Source organism: Rattus rattus, chromosome X (assembly GCF_011064425.1).
Source record: "Rattus rattus isolate New Zealand chromosome X, Rrattus_CSIRO_v1, whole genome shotgun sequence".
Classification (NCBI taxonomy): Eukaryota; Metazoa; Chordata; class Mammalia; order Rodentia; family Muridae; genus Rattus; species Rattus rattus.
The window spans coordinates 127,746,934-127,758,826 of NC_046172.1; the positions used below are offsets into that span (position 1 = coordinate 127,746,934).

The window sequence follows — 11,893 nt, forward strand, 5'->3', positions numbered from 1 at the left end:
CTACCTAAAGACCCAACTATACCACTCTTGGGAATATACCCAAAAGATGTCCCACCATACCACAGGGGCATGTGTTCCACTATGTTCATAGTGGCTTTATTTGTAATAGCTATAAGGTGGAAACAACTCAGATATCCCACAAAGAATGGACACAGAGAATGTGATTCATTTATTCAATACTGTTCAGCTATTAAGAACAAGGACATCATGAGTTTTGCAGGCAAATGGATGGAACTAGAAAATACCATCCTGAGTGAGGTAACTCAGACCCAAAAGGACATACACGGTAGGTTCTCACTAAAAACTATTTCTTCTAAACTGTGGATGTCTCCACTCAATATGCAAAAGACAGTGATTCCCTTTTGTTTTTTGTTTTTTGGGACTTCAGGGGTTTTTGGGGAGGCATTTGTTTGTTTTGTTTTGTTTTTCAGCTATGACAGAGCTCATCCAAAGGACAGAACTACAGTCATGGATGCCTTTAATTTAACTCTTCCATTTGTATGTTGTTTAATCTTTTTGAACCTCCTCTAAGTTTCATTTTCTTCATCCATACCAAGTGTGTTTGTGTGTGTGTGTGTGTGTGTGTGTGTCTGTGATTTTTCAAGTTAATCAACTTATGAATCTGTAAACTTACAAAGACAAAGACAGTTAAAGATAAAGTTTGCTGACCATTTGCAAATTTAAAATTCCCATTTCTTATAGAGAATGTAAATCTTCACAAAAAGGAGAAACAAACATATGCTAAGTAGAACCAAAAAAGCAACAATATCCTTGGATGAAGGTTGGCACAGGCAGATGACCTCTAGGACAGAGATAGCACTGGATCCCTTGGATCTTTGCATTTTAAAATGCTAAATGAAATCAAAAGAAAAGTAACACATTATGGTGAGTAATGTGTGTATGAGTCATGCATTTTCAGAACACAGCCATTTACACTATAATGGCAATGAAGACAAAGACCCTATGATTACAAATTCCCAAGATATTTACCATCTAGCTCTCTACGAGAAAAGTTAGCTGACACTCTAAAATCTGGATCCTATAAAATCCAGATCATGTTCTTGTTATACAGGTAGTTATTTAAAAAGAGCTTTACATGAGTCTGTAAATATTCCTTGGCCTTGTTATGTACTGGCATATTTGATATTTCTGTGAAGGAAATACTGAGATACATGTCTGATAACTTTTTTATACTATTCAATAACAGTTATTATGTGAACAAAGTAAATTTTTCCGGGATCATGATACATACAGTTACAGTTATGTATTTATATACAGTGATGCTGGCATCAATTAAAAGTGTTTTCTTTATTTGTAAACCTTGTTTAAAATGCTATATCAAGATTAGCATTAAAATCAATATCAATAATATATAACATCAATTATCCAAAATTGTGGAATGACTTCATCCTCTTATTTGCTTTATGTTTCACTACATTCAGTGCTTGGAAGCAATTGATTGTTTTAGCATAAAGGCCAATTAATAGAACAGTTTACAAGACAAATATGAAGACTGTGTGTTTTAATCTATCATATATTTGTTTTGATTGACTTTAGAACCTGTGTTTAATTTCCTAAAGCTATACAAGTCTAAACTTGCTCTGCATCTTTGTAATAAAATTCTTTTGAGGGAAAGGTAGAAATATTTGTTTAAAGTTAAGCTGAAGCAAACTGTTAGCAACTCATTTTTATGTATGTAAGAAAAGTGGTCTGGATAATTGAAATTAGCTGATAGTTTCAGGGACTGCAAATGATGGAGATTATTTTGAAGTATAATATTTCCTGCCATCTTTAGAAGTTATGTCAAACCTGCTATAGGTTTTCTTTAAAACTTTGATACTATTATTGGCACCAATCATTGTATTAAGCAGTAATTGTGACCTAAAAGGATGAGAACACAGAGAAGAATGTTTTTCTCCCATTAAATGGATGCAGACTTGTATAGTTTTAAAGTTCTGATTCTGTTATCCCATTTTCCATGGGCTCTTATGCTGTTAATTTTCACAACATATTGGACTTTCTCAGTGGCATGACCTCTACCTACAAATTCTCTTTATTGCCATCTGTAATTTCCTAAGGATAGATCTGCCGATTACCAAGCCTACATCTGAGAGAGGGATATATATACAAAGAACTCAAGAAGTCTTAGACTCTAGAGAATCAAGTAACCCTTTTAAAAATGGGGTACAGAGCTAAACAAAGAATTCTCAGCTGAGGAATATCAAATGGCTGAGAATCACCTAAAAGAAATGTTCAACATCCTTAGTCATCAGGGAAATTCAAAACAAAACAAACCTGAGATTCCACATCGTAACAGTCAGAATGGCTAAGATTAAAAATTTAGGTGACAGCAGATGCTGGCGAGGATGTGGAGAAAGAGGAACACCCCTCCATTGTTGGTGGGATTGCAAGCTGGTACAGCCATTCTGGAAATCAGTCTGGAGGTTCCTCAGAAAATTGGACATAGTACTACCTGAGGACCCAGCTATACCACTCCTGGGCATATACCCAAAAGATGCTCTAACATATAACAAAGATACATGCTCCACTATGTTCATAGCAGCCTTATTTAGAATATCCAGACGCTGAAAAGAACCCAGATGCCCTTCAACGGAGGAATGGATACAGAAAATGTGATACATCTACACAGTGGAGTACTACTCAGCTATTAAAAGCAATGGCTTCATGACATTCTTAGGCAATTGGATGGAACTAGAAACTATTATCCTGAGTGAGGTAACCCAATCAAACAAGAGCACACATGGTATGCACTCACTGATAAGTGGCTATTAGCCCAAAAGCTCAGAATACCCCAAATACAATTTACAGACAACATGAAGCTCAAAAAGAAGGAAGACGGAAGTATGGATTGTTCAGTCCTTCTTAGAAAGGGCAACAAAATTCAGGAAGAAATATGGAGACAAAGTGTGGAGCAGAGACTGGAAGAAAGGCCATTCAGAGACTGCCCCACCTGGGGGATCTATCCCATATGCAATCACCAAACCCTGACACTATCGTGAATGCCAAGAAGTGTTTGCTGACAGGAACCTGATATCCTGTCTTTTGAGGGGCTCTGCCAGAGCCTAACAAATACAGAGGCAGCCAACCATTGGACTGAGAATGGGGTCCCCAATAGAGGAGTTAGAGAAAGGACTGAAGGAGTTGAAGGGGTTTGCAACATCATAGGAAGAAAAACAATATTAACCAACCAGATCCACCGGAGCACCAAAGAGTCCACATGGACAGACCCATTGCTCCAGCCATGTATGTGGCAGAGGATGGCCTTGTTGGACATCAGTGGGAGGAGAGGCCCTTGGTCCTATATGTGCTTGATGCTCCAGTGGAGAGGAATGCCAGGGCAGGTAGGCAGGATGGAGTGGGGTGGGAGGGAGAGCACCCACAGAGAAGCAGGGGGAGGGGGATAGAATAAGGAGTTGCCAGAGGGGAAACTGTTAAAGGGGTTAACATTTGAAAGCAAATAAAGAAAATATCCAATAAAAGAAAAGAAAGAAAGAAAACATTTTAGAGAACTTTTGTCAAAATGCAGCAAGTTCTCTAGTGACAGAGGGACAAAAGACAATAGTACTGAGGAAGTAAATATCAGAAGGGTACAATGATATATATGTGGGAAATGTAATAAAACCTGTCATACTGAATGATAACTTGTTTTCCATGACTGTTCCTTTCTAGTGATTAATTTTTGTGACAATTTGATGTAATGTATATAGTACATTTAAGTTACTCTGATCGGTGTTCAACTCTCTTATTTTCCTTCCAAATATGGCATACCTTATATATGTCCTTTCTCCCCTACATGTACTTGACCCACAAACATGCCTTATTTTTTTATTTCTGACCTAATGATTTTAACCGAGATCCTCTATGTAGTCACAGGTTTACAAGCTATTCCTTGGATTCTTGTAGACAATGAGTATTTGTCCCCTGCAATTCATTACCAGCCAATACTTCAGAAATGAAGATAGGTTCCAGAAGCCTCTCTCCAATCCACAATTAGCTTTTGACAGACCTATCTTGTACAGGCCCAGTGCAAACAAGCAAGCCTGCTATGAGATGATGTGTGCAATAGCTGTGCAGTGTCTTGAGGATAGCATTTTACACCCATTCTCCCTGTCTTCTGGCTCTTCCAATATTCCTTTCTCTTCTGCAGTTTCATGTACCTTAGTGAGGGTAGCATAAACCATGGTGGGTCCCCTCCTCTGGGCAATTATCTTTCCAGCTCATGGTTTGTTTGGTTTAGGTTTTTTTTTTTTTTGGCAAAGTTTATAGTACCAAACAAAAGTATTCACAGGCAGATCTCTTTCAATTTTAGAAGCCTTTAAACCATAAACTTTAAGCAGGATTAGTGACAATCTTTAGCTGAGTTAATTGTAGTTTTCTAGAGTGATGATCACAGAAGTCAAACTTCTGGTGAAACGAGTACAATAAATAAACAGACTGAAAACTTGACTTTCAGATAAAGCACAGCATAGCCATATGGTTCTTTGCTTATTTTTTTAAGATAAATTATGCTGTGATCTTTTCCTTCTGTGTAGGGTGAGAACTATTCTAATGAATGCATTACTCTGATAAAGGCACTTTTATATTGACTTTCTTTGCAGTGATAGTGACAGAACCCAGAAATTTACTTGAGTTAATTGCCTTTGTTTTTGCTCTGTAATCCTTGCATATTCTCCATACAGTACTGTGTATGACCCGATATATTTGTCACTTTTCTATTGCTGTACTAAAACATCATAACCAAGGAAACTAACAGAAGCAAGGGTCTACTTGGACATTATGGTTCCAGAGGGATAAAACTCTTTCAACATCATGACAAGGAAGTGTGGCAGCAAGCAGGTATGCAGATATGAATGATCAGATAGAGCTCTTATCTCTAACCTTAAAGAGTGATCTGGTAATAGAACATGACCTTGGAACCTCAAAGTCTACCTCTGGGGACATACTTCCTCAAGCAAGGCCACAGCTCCTAAAACTACCAAAACAGCACCATCAACTTGGGACAAAGTTTTTTAAAGTGTCAAAGACCACAGGAGACATTCTCATTCAAACCATTTCTAAGCATTATTTTAATGGTTTTACATGCCAGATTTGTCAAGATCTGCATAGATATGCCATGCTCCCCGAAAGACTCATAAGTACAAGTCTAGATTTCTCAAAACTGTGAATGAATTTTATAAAAGGTACTTTCAAATAAAATTTAAATCCTTTCAATAACATATTTCAAATAACTTCCTTGAACTCAAGAGCCTTCTAATAAAGTTTGACGAACACTTTTGTTGAACTAAGTTGAAACTTGCATATTTTAAAAGAAGTTATTTTTTACCAAGAAAGAAACTAGATATATTTATTAATGTTTGTCCTTTTACACAAAGCAAGATCATGTGTTTGGTTGAGCCAAGTCTCCTTTACTTTCTAAAAGGTGTCATTGCCGAACTAAGTGATGTTATACATTTGACTTTTACATATATGGGTCATTTGTTCTCATGTGGTTTACAGTTCCAAATAGGTAGACATTAACTTTGAATTATAATAAGGTGGCATTCTTTCTAAAGTTGTTGCAGCAGCCTTGGGTAGTAGGTATAACTAGAGCCACACAGAGAAGTTTAACTAATGTAATTTTAACAGTTTTTCTTATTTGTAAACATTAGTGATATATCCTTAGAAATAACAGATAATTCCCCCTGCCATATCATTTTAGTGATGTCTATATTATACATTCTTCCTTACAGGAATCTCAGCATCTGACTCCAGGATTCACCTTACAAAGTAAGTGGGTTTTGTTTTTCCAATTCCTTTTTATGGCAGCCATCAATATCCTCACTTCCCTTACTTTTCCCCTCTTTTCTGCTTAATGTCATTAAGACATAAAGGAATGATGGAAACAAAGGTATCATTGAGATTCACTGCTCTAGTTCCTATTTTTCATCTACTACTATGACAGAAGGGTATAAAATCATCCCAGGCAGGGTTGCATGTTTAGAAAGTAATTTCCTTGTGGATATTCATTTGAGAGTAGAAGGCATGAATAGTAATTATTTGTGTCCTTTCTATTCAGAGTGGAGCGACCCAAGCAGCAGAGCTTCAACAAAGTCAGTACCACTCAAGTCGTGAGTATTTGCCCTCCCAGAGTACAGTGCTGAGCTGCCACTCCCTTGTTATTTTTCCTTTGAGACTATGAACCTTTACTCCTGTTTTCAAGCTTGTAAGGGAGTAATCAAATTCTCATTCCCTTTGTACATGTCAGTTGCTTATATACCATAAGCTGAGCAGTTTATCAATAGGAGACATAGATGCCTAACACTTCTAGATTCTAGAAAGTCAGAGGTAAAGTCAGAGCTGTCTGTTGAAATAGCCTCATTTTCACTCTAAGCTCATATTGTAGTAGTGGCAAGCGCCTCTCTAAAGTAGCTCTTATAAAGACACAAATCCTATTAATGAAGGCTCTACTTTGTGACAGAATTAGCTCTTCAGTGTCCCACCTCCTAGTACTGTTACCTCCTGGGGAAGGATGGCAAATATATATCTTTAGTAGACACAATCATTTAAACTGAAGTGCCTATGGTCAGCAAGTAAGAGTAAAAGTGAACGTGGGTCAGTAACCTGCTATCCAATGATGTTGACGTGGTCTAGGTCAATACCTGAAAAGTACTGTGACTTCAGTGAAAACGGTCCAAACACTGGTTTCTCACATTTGGATGGTGTTTTGAGCTTCACTTAACTTTAGTACAACTGGCTGTCCAGTTACTAGAAAGGACAAAGAATGGACAAGAAAGTCAATGTGGCTTGCCAAGTCTCCACTGATGGTAGATCATCTGTCATCTGTTTGTTATAGCCAAATAAGAACAGCTAGGGAGGCTGAGAAAAAGATGGCAGAGTAAGAGTGAAGTTTAGAAGTCAGAACCTTGCAATTCACTCTGCGCTCTCTTCATTTTTTATTAATGTCAACCAGAAGAGGAGTTATAGAAAACCAATTTCCTAAGATTAGCTATTGTAGATTGTTTTAAATATCCATTTGTCCAAGAGTATATCAATGGAGTATTTTTGTCATAACTTCTTTCTTTCCTGATAATAAAAAATGGAAGTTGACTTTTTTGTTTAATAGTATATACTTGAAATTTTTGAAAATGAAATAATTTATGACACACAAGTGGTCTAATGATACACTTGAAGTGAATTGCTCACCTCTTGGAAGATCATGAATAATTGCATAAAACAATTTGGACTGTTTCCAAGTCAACCAAGACTCTGACATAGCCAATGGTGCTTTTACTCCATCTTCTTGATTCAGTGTAGTAATTAAATCTCAAATCCCTGACCTGAACACCAGTCTTTTTGTGGTGCTGTTATTGTTTGGATTTGATTTTTGCAGCTGACCTATACCTTGTAACTAAAAGCTAAAATTTAACACAAAAAAGTCTTTAGTTTTACAATACAAAACAAAACAAGGAAATGGAATAATAAAATCAGGTTTGATGTAATGGCCACATTAATAGGCATGCAGGAATCAAAATTGTCTCTAATACTATGCATTCCATGTTTTTCCATTAATCACATGAACTGTTCTTTTTGTGGTTCTGAATGAGCCATAGATCTTATTTGTTTATTGCCACTCCTAGATTACCATCTTCCTACTAAAAATAATAAAATACATAAACACGTTTTCAAGAATTCAATGCAAGTTTGCAAATAAGGAAGAATATAAAATTATACTTTTATTGCAAAATGATCTTATTCCTAAAGCATGTTTGCTATATTCCATTGTGAAATATGCTGCTTACCAAATAGGCTAGAGATTAAAATATCCCAGTAGTCTATATCTAACACAAAGAAATGTGTTAAAGGTGGCTTAGAGTTGGAGGCTGCTTTTCAGAGAATAGCATTTACTGCACAATATACTGTGCAGATGGTAAGACTAAAATTCTCTCTAATAAGTATTAACATGACTTGAGAGTACTATGTTCATTTTATGATTGAGCCTCCTCCAAGTATTGTCCATCAGACTGTATTTGGAAACTTTCCTTATTATGGGAAGGTATTTGTTTAGTTCATGGGAGATCAGAGTTGTGATAAAATTGTTTTTGTTTTAGCTTTTCAAATTCTTATCAGTTCAGACATTATTATTATTATTTTCTCATATTTTACCTAGGTATACTATTAAGCCAACTTCTAGGATTTTACATTTGACAGGGTAATCCTGAAGGTGATTAATCTATTCTGAGAATAGACTAAATGCAAAAGTTGGGAAGTTGGTCAGAAGTAACTCTCAAGTCAAGCAAGCTATGAGAAACACCCATTCAAGGCCAGCAAATGTCTAAGGCATGTAACCTACTTCTTAGTACAGCAGAAGGAGATTAGAGCTTTGGAAAACACAATCCCTTAATTGCTGAGATAGTCTATTTATTTTCCTCAGCTTGATTTGCTTTCCCTGCCTGACAAGATACAGATCTTCCATTCGAGTATGGATTGTTTATAAGAACTGCACACATGGCCACTGATCCAGTGATCATTCTCATCTATGGGTCTGAGTCATGGCTTGCAACTACCTAGACTCACTATTTGTTCTTGACTTTGCTACTTTTTCCTTGAGCAAACCCAAACACTTAATTGGCCTTCTGGAGAATTAGGTATTTTCCTACTCACTTGCTATTCTTTGTTGACATATAGTGCTCCTACCTGCTCCAGTTGAACCTATACATTTTCATTAGACAAGAGAATCTGACTTTGAGAATTTACGAGTCTCTGTTCCACTGTAGTCATGGTATTTCGTGTGTGGGAGGGGCACTGGATATAGAAGATGTGAGTTTAAATCACAGCCTAATTTATCTTTATTTGGAAGTACGAAGAATCTATTAAAGGAAATTAAGAAACTTAAGAAAATATGTATATACATATGTACCCCCACAAAAGCTTCTTAGATTTCAAATATAAACATATATTTTAGTAATTAAATGTAACTATGTAAAAGTGTGTTAAACTTTAATCCTTAATAATTTTTAGAAAATTGAGGACCCAGCAGTCAGTCACCCCCACTGCCAGTGTTCAGTGAGTCTGAATTATAATCATTAAAATACTCTGACTTAAATCTAAATCCAAAATGTCTAATCTCTTACAGAAATGGCTTTTGTTCTCCAAAAAGGAAAATGCATGAGTGTTAGATGTTCAATTTTTTTCAGGAATATGAGTTTTATATGTTTGAACATGAATATCATGTACATTTTGTATATATCAATTACTAGATTCAGTCTCTCAGTGGACACACCAGGTATCATGTTACTTTATAGACTCTTAAGGAACATATTAAGGGCTAATAGAGGAGAAAACAAAACCTATATTTTCTTTGCATTGCCTCATCAAATTGATAATAATATATCATCAGGTACTTTCCACTGCAACATTCTTACTTGCTTCTCTTTGTCTCTTTATATTTGAATTTGGAGAGGCATTTAAAACAACAACAACAGATGAAATATATTCAGTTGCCCTGAAAAGAATCCTAGATGGCTTCTATGAACTTATAGATGTTCATTCAGTTAGCCTTTGAACTCAGTTATTCTGTGAGTACTGTTGAGAAGACAGCAACTCCAAATATCAAGTTCCTTTGTTAAACTTGGTTATTAGCATTTGGACTCTGCCCAATTGGAAACCATCCAGAATCGCTCTTATCCAAGCAACTCTGTGTTTTAAGGCATGCTATTGACAATGTCTGGAGAGTTTCCATACAGGCCTCAATATAAAGTCAGATATAATCATGATGCTTTTTCCCTACCATAAAACCAGTACCTTTACTTACACTGTTGACTATGTGTCTGAAACCATGAACTAGAGAACTGATGATAAGCAATGTGAAATCAGATTTGCTGTTCCCAGCTACACTTTCCATATGGGCAGTTAATATGTTTATTCCATGAATAAATGCATGCATGTAGTTCTACATAGTAGGAAAGAGAGCTATGCCATTACATAAAGGGAAGAAACCTTAAATGATGACCATTGTGTTTTGAGCATACCTGTTAGGATGATCTTATCTGTCATCCTGAAGCTATAATAGAGTCTCTATCCCCAAAACTTATGCAACCCACTTAGAAGATATATTAACCACACACCCTTATCTCAAAAGGACATTTGGGCTACAGAGAACTATTCAAGTAACAGTGTTGTTCAGCTAAGAAATTGTGAAGTTAGGGTAAAAGCCTGTGTGTTTAAATCTTCCTCATTTCCTGCAAGGCTTGGCTGTTCTTTTACATTGTGATCCAATGGGTTCAGGAATTTGAGACAACTGTGCCTTTTGTCCAGGTTTGTTGGCACGTGCCTATAATCCCAGAACTTAGGGTGTCAGAGCAAGACGATAAAGTGTTTCAGGTTTGAGGCCAGCCTGGGCCAAATAAGACTCTTTCAAAAAGAAGAATTAAAGAAAAGAAAGGGAGAGGTAGGAGTATACAGCAGAGTGCATGCATGCATATTGGTTTTTGTATCATGACACAAACTTTAAGGAGACTAGCTGAGCTGGTTGGTAGGAATGGGCCCCACAAGAAATTATACCCCTCTGCTTTGGAAGATACAAAACTGGATAAAATTGCTTTATTTAACTCAACTATCATCATCTCTAAACTTTCTCTAAATGTTATGAAGATTTCATTACCATAGAGAATAGCAAGTTTATGAGAATGTATCTTTCAGAATGCTATAACCGATAGAAAGAAAACATTATTTTTAGATGAATTTTCACCAATTTAACAACAAAAAATCCTCATATTCATTATAGCTATGACCATCTTCCTGCCAAAACTTTCATCATCAAAAATGTTTCCTTTGAGGATTTGATTTGAAATTTATGAACTGTTCTGCCTTATTGCACAGCAATAACCCAAATTCTCTAGCAATTTCAGATGTTCCTTCCTAAGTAGGTATTTGGTCTGCTGCTTGGATGTAATTTGGTAGCAAAATAGCTATGTTATAGCAGGAATAAAATGTTATCTTTTTAATCTGATTAATGCTTAATTAAAACATATGATTTGGTAATTGGAATTTAGCAATGCTAATAATAACTTTGATTTAATCCAACAATTTACTTCTCTGAAAAATCTGGTAACCTCAGTCTCTTTCAGTAGTCACAGACAGTCAGATTTTTGAACTAAAACAAAAACAAAACATTTTTTAAAAATGCTAACACTTGCTTTTAACCTGTCTTGTATGCCTATGTCTCACATCTTGCCAACCTCTCCAAAGGACTTAATATATTTTTGGAAGTTCTCCACTGCATCAGGAACAGCCACCTGGGAGCAGAGAAAACAAAATTTGGCAGTCTGTTCAAGCTGTGAATTAAAAGTAATTCACAGTTTGAAATGAAGCAGCATGAGTTCCTTAAGAAGAGCAATCAGACATTAAGAGGATTTTATGTTGAAGGTTGTATATTGGCTAATGTTTCAACAAGCAATATTGGCATTTGGAAGCTTCACATCAAGACATGCTGAAGCTGTTGTGGCTTAATAGATGCTGAGGCTGAGACCTGGGTAAACTTTAAAGGAAGCTAGCGGTTTTTGCTTTCACAATCAGATATGAATGTAGTTGAAAGATCGTGTTTGATTTCTGTGGTGTTCTTCAAAGGTCCAACATTATTTTAGCCTTCAAATATTATACATGGATTTTGAGATGTCTACTTAATTAGAAAAGCACATGTTTTATTTCTGTCTCTGAGAAAAGTCGGGTACCTCTTCTACTTGACTTACATTCATTTATTCTCTTAGGGCTTTCTTTCTTTCAACAAATATGTGTACAACACCTACTACATGGATCTCTGGGTCACATATTGTAACTCTGGCTGAATGCTGCCCATCTTTATTTCAAGGCGCTCACAGTCTCAGTAAAATTAGAA

General features: G+C 36.1%; 1 protein-coding gene across 2 annotated transcripts in view; it reads left to right on the forward strand.

Annotated features, from left to right (window-relative positions):
- The window catches only part of LOC116888269 (AF4/FMR2 family member 2-like), a 173,571-nt gene extending 166,619 nt beyond the window's left edge, over positions 1 to 6,952 (forward strand). For both annotated transcript variants that reach the window (XM_032889546.1, XM_032889545.1), the window contains exons 4-5: positions 5,751 to 5,787; positions 6,077 to 6,952. In XM_032889546.1, coding sequence (XP_032745437.1) covers positions 5,751 to 5,787; positions 6,077 to 6,132 — 93 coding nt within the window. In that variant the 3' untranslated portion in view covers positions 6,133 to 6,952. The remainder of the gene's footprint in view (positions 1 to 5,750; positions 5,788 to 6,076) is intronic.
- Positions 6,953 to 11,893: the final 4,941 nt, after the last annotated feature.